This window comes from Coregonus clupeaformis, chromosome 16, assembly GCF_020615455.1.
Source record: "Coregonus clupeaformis isolate EN_2021a chromosome 16, ASM2061545v1, whole genome shotgun sequence".
NCBI classification, from domain to species: domain Eukaryota; kingdom Metazoa; phylum Chordata; class Actinopteri; order Salmoniformes; family Salmonidae; genus Coregonus; species Coregonus clupeaformis.
Window position 1 is genome coordinate 51,066,711 of NC_059207.1, and position 21,326 is coordinate 51,088,036.

The 21,326-nt window shown below is 41.3% G+C and overlaps 1 protein-coding gene across 2 annotated transcripts in view; it reads right to left on the minus strand.

Annotated features, from left to right (window-relative positions):
• dock8 (dedicator of cytokinesis 8) overlaps window positions 1–19,272 on the minus strand; it is a 120,182-nt gene extending 100,910 nt beyond the window's left edge. For both annotated transcript variants that reach the window (XM_041901428.2, XM_041901427.2), the window contains exon 1: window positions 19,026–19,272. In XM_041901428.2, the coding sequence (XP_041757362.1) occupies window positions 19,026–19,078 (53 nt within the window). In that variant the 5' untranslated portion in view covers window positions 19,079–19,272. The remainder of the gene's footprint in view (window positions 1–19,025) is intronic.
• Window positions 19,273–21,326: the final 2,054 nt, after the last annotated feature.

The following is a 21,326-nucleotide window of genomic DNA, read 5'->3' on the forward strand; positions in this document are numbered from 1 at the left end:
ACAGTCCTGGCGCTTGCTGGACTTTCTTGGGCGCCCTGACGCCTTCTTCACAACAATTGAACCTCTCTCCTTGAAGTTCTTGATGAGCCGATAAATGGTTGATTTAGGTGCAATCTTACTAGCAGCAATATCCTTGCCTGTGAAGCCCTTTTTGTGCAAAGCAATGATGACAGCACGTGTTTCCTTGCAGGTAACCATGGTTAACAGAGGAAGAACAATGATTTCAAGCACCACCCTCCTTTTTAAGCTTCCAGTCTGTTATTCTAACTCAATCAGCATGACAGAGTGATCTCCAGCCTTGTCCTCGTCAACACTCTCACCTGTGTTAACGAGAGAATCACTGACATGATGACAGCTGGTCCTTTTGTGGCAGGGCGGAAATGCAGCGGAAATGTTTTTTTGGAATTAAGTTCATTTTCATGGCAGAGGGACTTTGCAATTAATTGCAATTCATCTGATCACTCTTCATGACATTCTGGAGTATATGCAAATTGCCATCATCAAAACTGAGGCAACAGACTGTGAAAATTAGTCTGTGTCATTCTCAAAACCTACGACTGTATATGTGACGTTGACATTTTAATTTATTCATACATTTGCTTCAGTAGAGAGCATAGCATTTACAGTCAGGACATTATTTCTACAGAGCAAATATTTGCACTTCTTTAATTCCTCCTCTATCTTGGGTAAGAAATAAATGTTTCCTGTTTTAAAACGGGCATGAGGTGAAAAGAGAAGTGAAACAAATGTGTGTCAAATAGCAGGATTTCCTTCTTGCTCCATCTTGATAGAGAAAGAGGAATCTCCTGGTCTGTGCATGCGTATGTGTGCGTGCATGTGTGACCTGTAACATGCTACAGTGCACTGGACAAACAGTAGGGAACCAAAAAGGGTTAAGTGGATTTGTTGTATATTATTTCCAAACTGCCTGCCTACTTCATTCAACGTTACTGAATATGAAACGTGTTTACATTTGGAAGAATAAAAAATGGCTGATAAATGGTCTGTCAAGGATGTAAACAATAGCTTTTCATCATCACACAACAGCAGAAATGTGTCAAACTCATTGAGTGACAGATTACTGTTGTTAGGGGTGAACCACCACCCACACACTAGGGCTGCACAATTAATCTAATACACATTAAAATTGGTACCGGAGAATCAGCTCTCGGACCAACAGGCTCCGAGACCGCTTTTACCCACAAGCTATAAGACTGCTAAACAGCCAGACTGCTAAAGATTCAATTAATGGTCCCCAAACTATCTGCACTGACTATATCTTGCGCTGACCCTACACACACACACACACACACACACACACTAGACTAATATATATACAAACACACACTACTGTTCAAAAGTCTGGGGTCACTTAGAAATGTCCTTGTTTTCGAAAGAAAAGCATTTTCTTTGTCCATTAAAATAACATCAAATTGATCAGAAATACAGTGTAGACATTGTTAATGTTGTAAATGGCTATTGTAGCTGATTTTTTATGGAATATCTACATAGGCATACAGAGGCCCATAATCAGCAACCATCAGTCCTGTGTTCCAATGGCACGTTGTGTTTGCTAATCCAAGTTTATCATTTTAAAAGGCTAATTGATCATTAGAAAACCCTTTTGCAATTATGTTAGCACAGCTGTAAACTGTTGTGCTGATTAAAGAAGCAATAGAAAACTGGCCTTCTTGAGACTAGTTGAGTATCTGGAGCATCAGCAATTGTGGGTGCGATTACAGGCTCAAAATGGCCAGAAACAAATAACTTTCTTCTGAAACTCGTCAGTCTATTCTTGTTCTGAGAAATTAAGGCTATTCCATGTGAGAAATTGCCAAGAAACTGAAGATCTCGTACTACTCCCTTCATAGAACAGCGCAAACTGGCTCTAACCAGAATAGAAAGAGGAGTGGGAGGCCCCGGTGCACAACTGAGCAAGAGGACAATTACATTAGAGTGCTAGTTTGAGAAACAGGTGCCTCACAGGTCCTCAACTGGCAGCTTCATTAAATAGTACCCGCAAAACACCATTCTCAACGTCAACAGTGAAGAGGCGACTCCGGGATGCTGACCTTCTAGGAGGAGTTGCAAAGAAAAATACATATCTCAGACTGCCCATCTTAATCTTTTCTTTTTATTGCCCAGTCTGAGATATGGCTTTTTCTTTGCAACTCTGCCTAGAATGTCAGCATCCTGGAGTCGCCTCTTCACTGTTGACGTTGAGACTGGTGTTTTGCGGGTACTATTATACACTGCTCAAAAAAATAAAGGGAACACTTAAACAACACAATGTAACTCCAAGTCAATCACACTTCTGTGAAATCAAACTGTCCACTTAGGAAGCAACACTGATTGACAATACATTTCACATGCTGTTGTGCAAATGGAATAGACAACAGGTGGAAATTATAGGCAATTAGCAAGACACCCCCAATAAAGGACTGGTTTTGCAGGTGGTGACCACAGACCACTTCTCAGTTCCTATGCTTCCTGGCTGATGTTTTGGTCACTTTTGAATGCTGGCGGTGCTTTCACTCTAGTGGTAGCATGAGACGGAGTCTACAACCCACACAAGTGGCTCAGGTAGTGCAGCTCATCCAGGATGGCACATCAATGCGAGCTGTGGCAAGAAGGTTTGTTGTGTCTGTCAGCGTAGTGTCCAGAGCATGGAGGCGCTACCAGGAGACAGGCCAGTACATCAGGAGACGTGGAGGAGGCCGTAGGAGGGCAACAACCCAGCAGCAGGACCGCTACCTTCGCCTTTGTGCAAGGAGAAGCAGGAGGAGCACTGCCAGAGCCCTGCAAAATGACCTCCAGCAGGCCACAAATGTGCATGTGTCTGCTCAAACGGTCAGAAACAGACTCCATGAGGGTGGTATGAGGGCCCGACATCCACAGGTGGGGGTTGTGCTTACAGCCCAACACTGTGCAGGACGTTTGGCATTTGCCAGAGAACACCAAGATTGGCAAATTCGCCACTGGCGCCCTGTGCTCTAAACAGATGAAAGCAGGTTCACACTGAGCATGTGACAGAGTCTGGAGACGCAGTGGAGAACGTTCTGCTGCCTGCAACATCCTCCAGCATGACCGGTTTGGCGGTGGGTCAGTCATGGTGTGGGGTGCCATTTCTTTGGGGGGCCGCACAGCCCTCCATGTGCTCGCCAGAGGTAGCCTGACTGCCATTAGGTACCGAGATGAGATCCTCAGACCCCTTGTGAGACCATATGCTGGTGCGGTTGGCCCTGGGTTCCTCCTAATGCAAGACAATGCTAGACCTCATGTGGCTGGAGTGTGTCAGCAGTTCCTGCAAGAGGAAGGCATTGATGCTATGGACTGGCCCGCCCGTTCCCCAGACCTGAATCCAATTGAGCACATCTGGGACATCATGTCTCGCTCCATCCACCAACGCCACGTTGCACCACAGACTGTCCAGGAGTTGGCGGATGCTTTAGTCCAGGTCTGGGAGGAGATCCCTCAGGAGACCATCCGCCACCTCATCAGGAGCATGCCCAGGCGTTGTAGGGAGGTCATACAGGCACGTGGAGGCCACACACACTACTGAGCCTCATTTTGACTTGTTTTAAAGGACATTACATCAAAGTTGGATCAGCCTGTAGTGTGGTTTTCCACTTTAATTTTGAGGGTGACTCCAAATCCAGACCTCCATTGGTTGATACATTTGATTTCCATTGATAATTTGTGTGTGATTTTGTTGTCAGCACATTCAACTATGTAAAGAAAAAAGTATTTAATAAGATTATTTCATTCATTCAGATCTAGGATGTGTTATTTTAGTGTTCCCTTTATTTTTTTGAGCAGTGTAATATATATATATATATACACACATACATACAGTTGAAGTCGGAAGTTTACATACACCTTAGCCAAATACATTTAAACTCAGTTTTTCACAATTCCTGACATTTCATCCTAGTAAAAATTCCCTGTATTAGGTCAGTTAGTATCACCACTTCTTTTTAAGAATGTGAAATGTCAGAATAATCATGGAGAGAATGATTTATTTCAGCTTTTATTTCTTTCATCACAATCCAGTGGGTCAGAAGTTTACATACACTCAATTAGTATTTGGTAGCATTGCCTATTGCCTAAATTGTTTAACTTGGGTCAAACGTTTTGGGTAGCCTTCCACAAGCTTACCACAATAAGTTGGGTGAATTTTGGCCCATTCCTCCTGACAGAGCTGGTGTAACTGAGTCAGATTTGTAGGCCTCCTTGCTCACACACGCTTTTTCAGTTCTGCCCACACATTTTCTATAGGATTGAGGTCAGGGCTTTGTGATGGCCACTCCAATACCTTGACTTTGTTGTCCTTAAGCCATTTTGCCACAACTTTGGAAGTATGCTTGGGATCTTTGTCCATTTGGAAGACCCATTTGCGACCAAGCTTTAAATTCCTGACTGATGTCTTGAGATGTTGCTTCAATAGATCCACATAATTTTCCTTCCTCATGATGCCATCTATTTTGTGAAGTGCACCAGTCCCTCCTGTAGCAAAGCACCCCCACAGCATGATGCTGCCACCCCCGTGCTTCACGGTTGGGATGGTGTTCTTCGGCTTGCAAGCAACCCCCTTTTTCCTCCAAACATAACGATGGTCATTATGGCCAAACAGTTCTATTTTTGTTTCATCAGACCAGAGGACATTTCTCCAAAAAGTACGATCTTTGTCCCCATGTGCAGTTGCAAACCGTAGTCTGGCTTTTTTATGGTGGTTTTGGACAGTGGCTTCTTCCTTACTGAGCGGCCTTTCAGGTTATGTCGACATAGGACTTGTTTTACTGTGGATATAGATACTTTTGTACCCGTTTCCTTCAGCATCTTCACAAGGTCCTTTGCTGCTGTTCTGGGATTGATTTGCACTTTTCGCACCAAAGTACATTCATCTCTAGGAGACAGAACGCGTCTCCTTCCTGAGCGGTATGACGGCTGTGTGGTCCCATGGTGTTTATGCTTGTGTACTATTGTTTGTACAGATAAACGTGGTACCTTCAGGCATTTGGAAATTGCTCCTAAGGATGAACCAGACTTGTAGAAGTCTACCATTTTTTTTCTGAGGTCTTGGCTGATTTCTTTTGATTTTCTCGTGATGTCAAGCAAAGAGGCACTGAGTTTGAAGGTAGGCCTTGAAATACATCCACGGGTACACCTCCAATTGACTCAAATGATGTCAATAACCCTATCAGAAGCTTCTAAAGCCATGACATCATTTTGTGGAATTTTCCAAGCTGTTTAAAAGGCACAGTCAACTTAGTGTATGTAAACTTCTGACCCACTGGAATTGTGATGCAGTGAATTATAAGTGAAATAATCTGTCTGTAAACAATTGTTGGAAAAATTATTTGTGTCATGCACAAAGTAGATGTTCTAACCGACTTGCCAAAACTATAGTTTGTTAACAAGAAATTTGTGGAGTAGATGAAAAACGAGTTAATGACTCCAGCCTAAGTGTATGTAAACTTCCGACTTCAACTAATATATATATATGTGTGTGTGGTGTTTATATATATATATATATACACATACACACACATACATACATACAGTGGGGGAAAAAAGTATTTAGTCAGCCACCAATTGTGCAAGTTCTCCCACTTAAAAAGATGAGAGAGGCCTGTAATTTTCATCATAGGTACACGTCAACTATGACAGACAAAATGAGAATTTTTTTCTCTCCAGAAAATCACATTGTAGGATTTTTTATGAATTTATTTGCAAATTATGGTGGAAAATAAGTATTTGGTCAATAACAAAAGTTTCTCAATACTTTGTTATATACCCTTTGTTGGCAATGACACAGGTCAAACGTTTTCTGTAAGTCTTCACAAGGTTTTCACACACTGTTGCTGGTATTTTGGCCCATTCTTCCATGCAGATCTCCTCTAGAGCAGTGATGTTTTGGGGCTGTCGCTGGGCAACACGGACTTTCAACTCCCTCCAAAGATGTTCTATGGGGTTGAGATCTGGAGACTGGCTAGGCCACTCCAGGACCTTGAAATACTTCTTACGAAGCCACTCCTTCGTTGCCTGGGCGGTGTGTTTGGGATCATTGTCATGCTGAAAGACCCAGCCACGTTTCATCTTCAATGCCCTTGCTGATGGAAGGAGGTTTTCACTCAAAATCTCACGATACATGGCCCCATTCATTCTTTCCTTTACACGGATCAGTCGTCCTGGTCCCTTTGCAGAAAAACAGCCCCAAAGCATGATGTTTCCACCCCCATGCTTCACAGTAGGTATGGTGTTCTTTGGATGCAACTCAGCATTCTTTGTCCTCCAAACACGACGAGTTGAGTTTTTACCAAAAAGTTCTATTTTAGTTTCATCTGACATTCTCCCAATCCTCTTCTGGATCATCCAAATGCACTCTAGCAAACTTCAGATGGGCCTGGACATGTACTGGCTTAAGCAGGGGGACACGTCTGGCACTGCAGGATTCGAGTCCCGGGCGGCGTAGTGTGTTACTGATGGTAGGCTTTGTTACTTTGGTCCCAGCTCTCTGCAGGTCATTCACTAGGTCCCCCAGTGTGGTTCTGGGATTTTTGCTCACCGTTCTTGTGATGATTTTGACCCCACGGGGTGAGATCTTGCGTGAAGCCCCAGATCGAGGGAGATTATCAGTGGTCTTGTATGTCTTCCATTTCCTAATAATTGCTCCCACAGTTGATTTCTTCAAACCAAGCTGCTTACCTATTGCAGATTCAGTCTTCCCAGCCTGGTGCAGGTCTACAATTTTGTTTCTGGTGTCCTTTGACAGCTCTTTGGTCTTGGCCATAGTGGAGTTTGGAGTGTGACTGTTTGAGGTTGTGGACAGGTGTCTTTTATACTGATAACAAGTTCAAACAGGTGCCATTAATACAGGTAACAAGTGGAGGACAGAGGAGCCTCTTAAAGAAGAAGTTACAGGTCTGTGAGAGCCAGAAATCTTGCTTGTTTGTAGGTGACCAAATACTTATTTTCCACCATAATTTGCAAATAAATTCATTAAAAATCCTACAATGTGATTTTCTGGAGAAATAAAAATCTCAATTTGTCTGTCATAGTTGACGTGTGTGTACCTATGATGAAAATTACAGGTCTTTTTAAGTGGGAGAACTTGCACAATTGGTGGCTGACTAAATACTTTTTTCCCCCACTGTACATACACACACACACATATATATATATATACACATACATATACACACTTGCATATTACACTGTGTACAAAACATTAGGAACACCTTCCTTTCAAACATTTTGTTTTACATTTTCCATACAGACAAAACCAACAATAACACACCCCCAAAAAATATACACACACACAAACATATATATACATACGCATAAATAAATAATTCAAGCGATGTCCATGTCTTCCAAGAATAACATATTGACCCGAACGCCCAGGTTGTGCGTGCAAGCGTTGCAAAATAAATGTACACATACATGTTATTCAATAATCTAATTCAAACTGCTCTAGGGTGTCTGTGTAGGCTGGCGCTAAAACAGCCTGACGTGCTGCAAGTCCCGCCTCTCCCATCTACTCATTGGTTTTCACAAGCATTTACCGACGTGGGTGATTAAAATATGAACGAGGTCCACACTCCAGTCCAGTTGGTGGCGGTAATACACCTTAAACTTGGTTGCCAACTACCATATAAAATCCACAGAAGAAGAAGAATAAATTAGGAGAGACTAATCAAAGAAAACCAACCAAAACCCAACCAGGTTTCCCCCTTCATCCGCGGATCAATTGCCGCAGTAGAGAACACACGACTCCGTGCGACCCAAAATGTGTTAAAACTCCAAAGATCCAGCAACAAAAAAGTACCATATGCACCTCAGGTAACCCATGTTCATCTCCCAGGACAAAGTAGCTAGCAACAGCAAGCTAGCTAAATGTCCATTAAAGCTTCATGTGTGTTTCGACCTCTCCCCAAAATAATATAGTTGATTCACAGTTGGTCTTGGTTTCCCAACCTGCATGTCATGAACACATCCGGTGACAAAATAGACATGCGCACGATGGCGCATGCGCGGTGCTGGTTTGGTCAGCATGCAAAACAAGATCGAATAGGCGAATAACTTAATGCCACTGCATTCTACATATTTCTTTGACAATTGTTCTTACGTACATCCTTTTCCAACCACTCTCTCCATTCCCCTTCCCGCCCAAATAATTATAATTAATTAATTCCAAATGGTACAAAGAGCAACACCAAAATGCTTGGTGGGTTATGGGTTGGCAATCCCCTTCAACAGTATATTCGCACACTCATCTCCTACAAACCGAACTACAGGGCTCCAGATATGCAAAAACGTGTCATGTTTCTCCTGGAGGACATCAGTCAGTCTTTCCAGAGGAAACAACCACAACAGGTTTCTGAGCCACCAGGAATGTTTTGGTTTTGTGTCATCTAACCATGATTGATGAATTGTTAATCTAGCAACATACCACATTAGAGCTAAAATTTTTGTATGACACTTCAGTGCAGGATTAGTCGAGTATAGACCCAGAATGCATTGGAGAGGCAGTAAACCAACTGGAGAGCCCAACATATTTGAGATGTCCCTCTCCACCCCTTTCCAGAAATCTTTAACAATGGGACAGTACCAGATAAGATGTACATAAGTACCATTGTGCTGCTTACATTTGGGACATTCCCCAGAACAACAGGTGTAGTTTGTAATTTATGTATAATTTTAAACTGTAGCTCGTGAGTTTTATAGGAACAACATATTTTCTTTGCATTGGTAAGAATAGCTTCCCATTCACAATTATCGATGGTAATCCTAAAGTCTTGCTGCCATGCATGTTTGCTCCTATCAGTGTTGACCTTGCCTATAGTAAAAAGATGGTTGTATATGTAGCTTATTTTCGGCAGTTGGAGCTTTTCTAATTTAATTTTTGGACGCTTGTTGTTCCAAATAAATATGGACATTGCTCTGTGAATTGATTTGAAAAACTTCCCAGGGATATGGTTTGGGATCATCTGCAGAGGATATAACACCCGGGGGAGTACATTCATTCTAAAATCACAGCAATACGTCCTAACCAAGAGAGTGAATGCTTCTGCCAGGGGTTCCATGACTAGAGCAAACAGCAGGGGGGGATAGGGGACACCCTTGTCGTGTGCCCCTTCCCAGAGCGAAGGGGGCAAATGTTGTGCCATTAACCATAATAATAGCCTTAGGGGACGAGTACAGAAGTCTAACCCAGTCTATAAATGTTTTGCCGAGCGAGAAGTGGTTGAGCACATTGAATAAGTACAGCCACTCTATTCGGTCAAAAGCTTTCTCCGCGTCAAGTGAGACCACAACAGATTTTAACTGCTTCATTTTAGCATATTGAATTACTCCAAGAAGCCATCTAACATTGGTATATGATTGGCGTCCATGAACGGAGCTTGGTCTGGTCTAGGTCAATAATGGACAGTAGGATAGGATCCAATCTTTTAGCTAAGACCTTGGCAAGGATTTTCCCATCAACATTCAAGAAATGAAAAGGGAAATGAGCCTATAATAAGAAGGCTCTTCCGGGTCTTTGTTTTCTTTGGGTATTAGCGTAATTGAGGCAGTCTGAAGAGTCGGAGGTAGAGATTGCACTAAGAGGGAGTGAGAATACATTCTGATTAATAATGGGGCAAGGCAATTTTTAAACACTTTAAATATTTCTGGGGGAAACCTTTCTGGCCCTGAATCTTTTCCAGAGGGTAATTCATTGATTGATTCAGCTACTTCCGTACTAGTTATTGGCATGTTCAGGATTGAGCAATCATGCTCCGACACCTGACAAAGTTTTAAGCTATCCATTATTTATCCGCAAGGTAGTTATGGTTTGAGAATTCTGAATTTATAGAACTGAGTAAACGTACTGTTAATCTCATTAGAAAATTGTGGGGGAGATTTGGTAGGAGCATACACATTAAGAAGAGTAATTTTCTCCCCATATAGATATCCTTGTATTAAAACATAGCAACCTTCCGAATCAGATTGACAAATTTCAACTCTGAGGGGTAGTTGTTTCTTAATGAGTATAGCCACACCTCTACTTTTGGTAAAATAGGAAGAAGAGTACATTTGACCAATCAAATCTTTCTTAAACTTTTCATGTTCCATTTTCTTCAAGTGTGTCTCTTGTAAAAAGCAAATAGCAGCCCTCTCCTTTTTCAGGAAGGCTAAAATGTTCTTCCTCTTAATAGAGTGATTCCTACATTTCACGAGCATACTTTCAGCATGTAATTACATCCTAACATGAGGGGTTACATTGAGGAGGGACAGTCTTTGGTAAGTGGGGGAAGTATCCGGGATATACCAGTGGAATCGAGTTAGAGTGAGAGGTTAAAATGAAAGTAACAATTACTTTCTGTAGATTTATGACAAGGTATGATCAACCTAATTCTATAAAGTGACATCTTTAGATAAACATACATGATGGAAACAAAACACAAATTCCCATATAAAACAACCACATAATATAGAGGCTGGCTAGTTGAGGGGGAGGCGTGACAGCCCTCGTAGTGGCCAGTGAGCGCATATCAAGTTGCACTTCCTGTGTCATGACACCCGCTATTTAAAATAAGATTCTAAATTCAGAGCAAAATTCTTTATCATGACCTTTAGTAGGCATTTAGTACAAATACTGGTTCCCACCTTCAGACAAATGATAATTAACAGAACAGAAACAAAACAAAAACTGTTGAAACAAGACATGCTCAGTCTGACGTTGTCCTAATATGGACACTGTACTTAGGTGGCTGATGAACAAAACCAAAACAATTTAAACAAAACCAAAACAGTAGAGATAAGACCTGTTCAGATTTGTATTCAAATTGATGCTGTCCTAGTATGGACACCCTACCAAGGTGGCTAATAAGAGCCAGAGGATGTCCTAATATTGAGTTGCACTTCAGAACAGCCTCAATTTGTCGAGGCATGGACTCTACAAGGTGTCGAAAGCATTCCACAGGGATGCTGGCCCATATTGACTCCAATGCTTCCCACAGTTGTATCAAGTTGGCTGGATGTCCTTTGGGTGGTGGACCATTCTTGATACACACGGGAAACAGTTGAGCGTGAAAAAAACAGCAGTGTTGCAGTTCTTGACACACACAAACCGGTGCGCCTGGCACCTACTACCATACCCAGTTCAAAAGGCACTTCAATCTTTTGTCTTGCCCATTCACCCTCTAAATCAGGGGTGTCAAACTCATTTTAGCTCAGGGGCCACATGGAGGAAAATCTATTCCCAAGTGGGCCGGACCGGAAAAATCATGGTATATATAACTTAAAAACAACAACTTCAGATTGTTTTCTTTGTTTTAATATGATCAACATACAACATAAAGCTGGAGCCTGAGGACAGTGTGTCCAAAATAGTACAAGCACAACATCACTATTAATCATAAAACACGTCAAGTTTATTTGAAAATTCTAAAGAAAAAGAACACACAAAACAAACAATGCCTCAGTGATTAACAGAACTGTTTCACAGATCACAGAACTATATCAGGGTGTCATTTCTCAGGCAGAAATGTAGATAAAAATAATGAAATCCTGTTCCCCAAACAAGTGCAAGAACCACAGAGTCAAGAATAGGTTAAATATACAAATACAATAAAATCAATTAAAAACAATAGCACATCAACATAAAAACATATAAACATAAAGCTGGAGCCTGAGGACAGTGTCCAAAAGCACAACATCACTATTAATCATAAAACACCTCAAGTTATTTGAAAGTTCTGAGGACAAAGAACACACAAACACACAATGCCTCAGTGATTCACAGAAGTATATCACAGATCACAGAACTATATCAGGGTGTCATTTCTCAGGCAGAAATGTAGATAAAAATAATGAAATCCTGTTCCCCAAACAAGTGCAAGAACCACAGTCAAGAATAGGTTAAATATACAAATAAAAAAAAATGAATTAAAAACAATAGCACATCAACATAAAAACATATAAACATAAAGCTGGAGCCTGAGGACAGTGTCCAAAAGCACAACATCACTATTAATCATAAAACACCTCAAGTTATTTGAAAGTTCTGAGGACAAAGAACACACAAACACACAATGCCTCAGTGATTCACAGAAGTATATCACAGATCACAGAACTATATCAGGGTGTCATTTCTCAGGCAGAAATGTAGATAAAAATAATGAAATCCTGTTCCCCAAACAAGTGCAAGAACCACAGTCAAGAATAGGTTAAATATACAAATAAAAAAAAATGAATTAAAAACAATAGCACATCAACATAAAAATATATAAACATAAATCTGAAAGCGTTGCTCAAACTCCCGTAACAGTCCCGTTATTTTATCTTTCAACCGCTTCATGTCTGCCACATGTTGGGTCGCGCACACATTTTTCAGACAGGGGAAGTGAGCTGCATCACCACCGGCAAGTTGCGTCTCCCACAATGACAGCTTCAACTTGAAAGAACGTATGCTGTCATAATACTGCGTGACAACTTTGTTGCGCCCTTGCAGCTGTTTGTTCAAGTTATTCAGGTGCTCTGTAACATCCACCATAAATGCAAGGTCCTGCATCCATTCTGCGGAATGAAATTCTAACACTGGTTTGCCCTTTTCTTCCATGAACTGTTCAATTTCTTCTCGTAAATCAAAGAAACGCCTCAGCACAGCACCTCGGCTTAACCATCTTACCTCAGTGTGGTATGGCAGGCCATAGATGTGGTCTTTCTCTCTGAGAAGGCTGTCAAACTGACGGTGATTCAGGCTTCTGGATCGGATGAAATTAACAGTTTGGATGACCACCTTCATGACGTTATCCATCTTTAATGACTTGCAACACAAAGCCTCCTGGTGCAAAATACAGTGAAAAGTAAAAAAATCACATCGTCCATTTGCAGATTGCACTTTCTCTCTGAACTTTGTCACAACGCCTGCTTTTTTCCCGATCATTGAGGGCGCACCATCTGTAGCCAGGCTGACAGCGCGGGACAAGTCCACTCCGACCCTGTCCAGCGCGCCGACGAGTGCGGTAAAAATATCAGCTGCTGTCGTTGTATCTGTCATCGGCACCAACTCCACGAACTCCTCGGTGACGGTCAATGTGTCATCAACTCCGCGGATGAAAATGGCCAGTTGTGCAACATCTGTAATGTCTGTGCTTTCATCAATTGCAACCGAAAACGCAATAAATGACTTTACTTTTTGCTTCAACTGGCTGTCCAAATCCACTGAAAGATCGGAAATCCTGTCTGCAACTGTGTTTCTTGTCAGGCTGATATTTGCAAAAGCCTGCCGCTTTTCAGGGCACACAATCTCCGCTGCCTTCATCATGCATGTTTTTACAAATTCACCCTCACTAAATGGTTTTGAAGCCACTGCAATTTCATTAGCAATGAGGTAGCTAGCTTTCACTGCAGCGTCACTGATGTCTCGGCTGTGAGTAAACACAGACTGTTGTTTCTTCAGACCCGCCAACAGTTCATTCACCTTCTCTCATCTCCGCTGTCCTTGAAAGTTGTCATATTTGTCGGCATGAAGACTCACATAGTGGCGACGAAAGTTATATTCTTTCAGCACTGCAACATGCTCTGAACACACCAAACAAACAGCTTTCCCATTCAATTCCGTGAATAAATAGGATGACCATTTTTCTTGGAACACTCTGCACTCTGCGTCCACTTTTCTCTTTTTTGACAGAGACATATTGGGGCAATGAGGGTGCCAAAGCACATAATGTTAAAAGTAGAAGCCGTAATAAATATCGCGGGCAAAACAAAGTAGCTCATTGGCTGCACGTGCTTGACCTACTTGCTCTGCCCCGGTATAAACAGTTTGCTTGCTTAACACAATTGCTATTGCGCCATCCAGTGGACGCAATTGGAACAGCAGTTTATTTTATTGAAAAATTGCAGCGCATTTTTATACTTTACAAAATTATTATTAATATTATTTTTTTTTTTTTTTTTTTTTTTCAAAATCATCTCGCGGGCCGGATTAAACCCATTTGCGGGCCTGATCCGGCCCGCGGGACGGACTATTGACACCCCTGCTCTAAATGGTACACACACCATCCATGTCTCAATTTTCTCAAGGCTTAGAAATCCTCCTTTAACCTGTCTCCTCCCCTTCATCTACACTGATTTAAGTGGATTTAACAAGTGACATCAATAAGGGATCATAGATTTCACCTGGATTCACCTGGTCAGTCTGTCATGGAAAGAGCAGGTGTTCCTAATGTTTTGTACACACCATATACACACACACACTACATTGACACTCCCACACACATCAATTGCTGCTGCTACTCTGTTCGTTATTTTACTTATTATTATTATCTATCCTGATGCCTAGTTACTTTACCCTGCCTTCATGTACATATCTACCTTGTACCTCTGCACATTGATCTGGTACTGGTACTCCCTGGTTATACAGTGCATTCGGAAAGTATTCAGACCCCTTGAATTTTTCCACATTGTTACGTTACAGCCTTTTTCAATCTACACACAATACCCCATAATGACAAAGTGAAAACAGGTTTAGACATTTTTGCAAATGTATTAAAAATTAAAAATACATACATAATTATTCAGACCCTTTGCTATGAGACTCGAAATTGAGCTCAGGTGCATCCTGTTTCCATTGATCAACTTGATTGGAGTCCACCTGTGGTAAATTCAATTGATTGGACATGATTTGGAAAAGCACACACCTGTCTATATAAGGTCCCACAGTTGACAGTGCATGTCAGTGCAAAAACCAAGCCATGAGGTTGAAGGAATTGTCCTTAGAGCTCCAAGACAGGATTGTGTCGAGGCACAGATCTGGGGAAGCGTACCAAAAAAGTGTCATTATCGGGTTTTGTGTGTAGATTGATGAGTGAAAAAAACAATTTCATCAATTTTAGAATAAGGCTGTAACGTAACAAAATGCGGAAAGAGTCAAGGGGTCTGAATACTTTCCAAATGCACTGTAGCTCCATTCTTGTGTATTATATTTTATTCCTCGTGTTACTATTTTACTTTTAAACTCTGCATCATTGGGAAGGGCTCGTAAATAAGCATTTCACGGTAAAGTCTACACCAGTTGTATTTAGTGCATGTGAAAAATAAAATGTGATGTGCAATATCCATATCGCAAGAGATCCATATCGCATGAAATATTTTCAAACGCCACTCAGCCGTGTGTAATGTCCGTTTTTATAGTTTAGTATGTTTATCTTCCATCTCCTTCTCTCGCGGCTGCTTCCCACACACACAGCAAGCCTCAAGCAGCGCAGTCTCATGTCAGAATTAGATTTTCATCCATGTTTCTCAAATGTCAAATTTGAGAAGGTTATGTGTAGGCATTAACTCCAAAGGTTAGGCATTAACTCCGAATGGTTAAGGTAAGGGTTAAGGTTTGGGATAGGCTTAAAGCAAAAATATCAAAAAATACTTTATATTTCTGGATTCGAACATGCAACCTTTGGAATCAGAGGAAGATGCTTACGAAACATACTTGAAGGTAACAGCGCTCACTGTTGCCCCTAGCAGCCGGTTTCCAAGTCATCTCCCGGCGTCCTCAGAAATGGAAGGACGTCGAATACTGACTTGTATCAGAGGTGACCTGGCTGGTTCTGTTAGGTAAAATGTTAGGTAACATTTTTATTATTCCAAACAAGAACGATGCTGCTTTCCACTTCTTCTCTTAATAAAAGTCATTCTATTTCTATGATTCCAACAGTTCACCCACGTTTTTTTTAACCAATATAGCAAGTCAAATCGCATTATTTGGTACCCGAAATTATAATCATTCGCTATTACATTTTTCCCCCATATCGTGCAGCCCTACACACACACACACACACACACACACACACACACACACACACACACAATCCTGAACTTTCAAATGTTGGAGACCAGCCATCCGTATGGTCAGCAACAAAAACCCATGTGGACAATATAGGCTGTAGAGACAGAGCCAGTCCATTAGCTGGCTCAGCAGTTCATTCAAGCAGCAAGATAAGATGATCTGCCTTTCAGCAGCTGACCTCAGCCCTATTACACAGGAGATGCTGCCTCATTTTCTCCACTTCAATCAAACTGACAATCAAATAAATGGTAGGTCTCATCAACATACAGAAGGCAGGGGGTGAGCCACTGACCTAAATGGACAGGATACACATTGATAAATGTGTAATTTAACTTATAGTTCAGTCTATGTTGCCGATTTGGTTACATACAGTTGAAGTCGGAAGTTTACATACACTTAGGTTGGAGTCATTAAAACTTGTTTTTCAACCACTCCACAAATTTCTTGTTAACAAACTATAGTTTTGGCAAGTTGGTTTTGGTGCATTACACAAGTAATTTTTCCAACAATTGTTTACAGACAGATTAGTTCACTTGTAATTCACTGTATCACAATTCCAGTGGGTCAGAGGTTTACATACACTAAGCTGACTGTGCCTTTAAACAGCTTGGAAAATTCCAGAAAATGATGTCATGGCTTTAGAAGCTTCTGATAGGCTAATTGACATCATTTGAGTAAATTGGAGGTGTACCTGTGGATGTATTTCAAGACCTACCTTCAAACTCAGTGCCTCTTTGCTTGACATCATGGGAGAATCAAAAGAAATCAGCCAAGACCTCAAATAAATAATTGTAGACCTCCACAAGTCTGGTTCATCCTTGCATCCTTGGGAGCAATTTCAAAATGCCTGAAGGTACCACGCTCATCTGTACAAACAATAGTACGCAAGTATAAACAGGAAGGAGACGCGTTCTGTCTCCTAGAGATGAACGTACTTTGGTGCGAAAAGTGCAAATCAATCACAGAACAACAGCAAAGGACCTTGTGATAATGCTGGAGGAAACAGGTACAAAAGTATCTATATCCACAGTAAAACGAGTCCTATATCGACATAACCTGAAAAGCCGCTCAGAAAGGAAGAAGCCACTGCTCCAAAACCGCCATAAAAAGCCAGACTTGTGTATGTAAAATTCTGACCCACTGGGAATGTGATGAAAGAAATAAAAGCTGAAATAAATTGTTCTCTCTACTATTATTCTGACATTTCACACTCTTAAAATAAAGTGGTGATCCTAACTGACCAAAGACAGGGAATTTTTCCTAGGATTAAATGTCAGGAATTGTGAAAAACTGAGTTTAATTGTATTTGGCTAAGCTGTATGTAAACTTCAGACTCCAAAACCACCATAAAAAAGCCAGACTACGGTTTGCACATGGGGACAAATATCGTACTTTTTGGAGAAATGTCCTCATGTCTGATGAAAAAAAAATTGAACTGTTTGGCCATAATGACCATTGTTATGTTTGGAGGAAAAAGGGGAATGCTTGCAAACCGAAGAACACCATCCCAACCGTGAAGCACGGGGGTGGCAGCATCATGCTGTGGGTTGCTTTGCTGCAGGAGGGACTGGTGCACTTCACAAAATAGATGGCATCATGAGGAAGGAAAATTATGTGGACATATTGAAGCAACATCTCAAGACATCAGTCAGAAAGTGAAAGCTTGCTCGCAAATGGGTCTTCCAAACGGACAACGACCCCAAGCATACTTCCAAAGTTGTGGCAAAATGGCTTAAGGACAACAAAGTCAAGGTATTGGAGTGGCCGTCACAAAGCCCTGACCTCAATCCTATAGAAAATGTGTGGACAGAACTGAAAAAGCGTGTGCGAGCAAGGACGCCTACAAACCTGACTCAGTTAAACCAGCTCTGTCAAGAGGAATGGGCCAAAATTCACCCAACTTATTGTGGGAAGCTTGTGGAAGGCTACCCAAAACGTTTGACATAAGTTAAACAATTTAAAGGCAATGCTACCAAATACTAATTGAGTGTATGTAAACTTCTGACCCACTGGGAATGTGATGAAAGAAATAAAAGCTGAAATAAATAATTCTCTCTACTATTATTCTGACATTTCACATTCTTAAAATAATGTGGTGATCCTAACTGACCTAAGACAGGGAATTTTTACCAAGATTAAAATGTCAGGAATTGTGAAAAACTGATTTTAAATGTATTTGGCTAAGGTGTATGTAAACTTCCGACTTCAACTGTAAATGTTAGAATGCCACAAAGTGTTCAGAAAGGGCAAGAGGTATGGGTTACTCAATACAAGGGCTTTCACAGTTCAGTTAATCTTTTTTAAATGTAAAGTTATTGAAGTCTATCAGGCCATGGGAGGTATGTATTTGTTTTTCAGTGGACTAAATGCATGACACACAATGGTCTCACATGTACTACTTCCTCTCCACCTGGTCGGTGTGTCAGAGCAGGAACAATGACTACATCCCTGCTAAATGACTAAAATCCCTTAATTTATAGCATCTCCGACTGGGCTGCTAGATGGACTTCATATACACCATGCAGAGGGGAAATGATCAAATACAGACCAGATATAGAAACATACCCAATGAGGAGGAAATGAAGCCAACAAAAATATGTTTGCATCAGCTCAATGAGCTGTAAGTAGACAGAAAATATGCATGTTTTCTTGTTCATTGGGGGAAATACAGTATATAAGCTCTACTATAGATAGAATAGGGTTTTATTGTTAGTTTACTACATTAAAGATGGTATAACTAAATGTGTGATAGGTTTTTGAGTGTAATAAATCAATGTTTAATATCCTGTTTAATATCCTTATTCATAGGGAATTATTATTGATAGTTATTAAAGCCAATATCTCAGTGTTTAACTGAAGGAAAGCAACCCACCCATGATAGAGTAGCCTACATTTTTACATTTTAGTCATTGAGCAGACGCTCTTATCCAGTGCATACATTTTCATACTGGCCCCCCGTGGGAATCGAACCCACAACCTCGGCGTTGCAAACGCCATGCTCTACCAACTGAGCTACACGGGCCTAGCCTACAGTATTAACATACATTCACAACATGTAGCTGCCCGTTTAGGAATCCACTCGCCTTCTTTTGGCATAACACAGCTCACTCAAATCAATAGCCTAGAGTTCACTTTACCCAAACCTGATGCAAAAGTCATGAAGGTGAGTAAAAGAGACGAATGTTACCTGTTGATCTTCAGAGCGAACGCACGTCGCTCTGCGCTCGCCAGAGACGCCATGTGAAGTTTATTCCAGTTATGCGGAGGGATAGCAACAGTTTCCCTGCAGAATGTTAACTTCTCCTAACGCGCTGCTAGCGCAGATGTCATTGCAAGGCTCATCTTCGCAGTGGCAGCGTTCTGGGTGGAAACTTCCGCATTTGAAACCTTCCCCATCCAAAACAGCCAGACACCGGCTGCGGAGTGTGAGAGGATCAGACACGCACACTCTCGCTGCTAGATAAGCCCTTGGGTTTGCTTAATAAGCAGTCTGGTGAGGGAGGGAGGAAGGAGAGAGACGTGTTGTGTTGGAATGCCCACATTGACATGAACCGATGTATTTCTGATCTGTTCTGATCCTAAATATGTGTAGTAGCACAGCTTTTGAAAAGTCGTTTGTAGATAGTGGCTCGGCACCTCAAGGGTTAGATTTGAGTATGATCTTCACTTGATGGGGTCATATAAAAGTATAAAGGATTGAGGTGATATGTAAAAAAAAAAAAAAAAAAAAAGTACTGTTGCTTGATTCAAAACAGAATGTGCTGCCCTGCTAATAAACTGCTATTAGGCCAATGGAGGCCTATAGCACAGATAGAACAATGAGACAAATATTTCACCGGATGTTTAAATGTGAAGCATCCGCTTGGCGTTTCCACTCACTACCAAATATGGAAGTGAGAGGAAGTGAGAGGAAGCCCAGTGGCCGGCAGTGGGAGAAGATGGAACGAGATAGATTTTAGCCGACATTCTGCAAATGTTCTCATCGATTAAACATTTGATCTGAATACAGTTTTCTGTTCCCAAAACTAGAATATGTTACGAACAGAGTGGGCTAAGTTTTGTAGACTTTACCCTTTACCAAAGTTGTAATTTTTTGTTTTTGTTTAGGATTGCAAAGGCGAATTGAGTTATTGCACACGCGTACTTTACAAAGTAGGCATTCCCTAACATAAATATGCAACTGTTGCTAGAACGCGGCAATATAACTTCGTTAGCTCGTGTTTATCTATGCCCACCTCCTTGCTTGTTCTGCCCACTGTGACTCATTTGTTCCAGTTTGAAACGACTGGCTGTGGTCTATCTTGCTTTAGTTATAAAAAATCTTTGCCTATAGCCTGGGGGCCCGGGGAGTGATTGAATAGCTAGGTGCGCGCGCCCTCTACCGTCAGACAATAACTGTGTTGACATGATAATGGGCTAAATTTAATGTTTTGTCATTTAGCAGATGCTCTTATCCAGAGCGACTTACAGTTATTGAGTGCATACATTTTCATACTGCACCCCCGTGGGAAACGAACCCACAACCCTGGCGTTGCAAGCGCCATGCTCTACCAACTAAGCTGCAGGGGACTACTAAATCAGCCTAACCCGTTACTCCTTATAGTCCAAGGACCTTACACGCAGGGTCAATCCGTCATTCAGGGCAGGTGGGGTTTTGAGCCCCACATTTTTAGCTAAAAATAAAATTAAAATAAATGTTATTTTGGCATGTTATTTTGGCATTAATACTTGTCACATATCAGTTTGCAAACAATGTAAAAAAAAAAAAAGTTAATAAAGCCATATACAAACATGGTCTCTTTTTTGCTTTCTTGAGTAAGACAGCTCCAAAATGCAGGTGTTTCAGCCTAGCTCAGTGCTTTCTGAGGTGGTGGGGCAGCCAGCGGAAAACATGGAGCATAGGGGTTGGTAATATCTCTAGTTGTGCCGTGATTGGCTCAGTGTTCTGTCACTCATGGGGACACTTAGTCACTGCCAAATCTAAGGGTAGAGCTCTAAAATTCAAGCCCCTTGTGTGCTGCCATAGAGTTACATTAGAAGTGCCCATCCAAGAAGGCTCAAGGTCATTGGCCACAGATAAAATGATGTCAAATCACATTATATCTACAGTAGCTTTGATTGAACTGATCATGTCAACATCATACTTTCCAAATATTAGCTAGTGTAACCGGTGACCATTTCACACCGGTTACACTAGCAGTCATCATCATGAATCAAGTCAACAATCTACTGGCAAATTATTTTAAATCCTTGTGAAGAGAAATAATGAAGATAAATTATAGATAAAACGTATCGTGCTCTTCGGCCATTGGACATAAACTTTACACAACAAGTTGGAAATCGCAAATTCAACAATGAGTGGTTTGGAAGGAATCAGTGGCTAACTGCAAGCATTGCAAAGCAATCACTAGCCTGCCATTCAGTGGAGTGGGTGTGTGGTCCCAATTCTGGGTTTAAGGGTCTCTTTTCCAAGCTTAAAATGATAAAC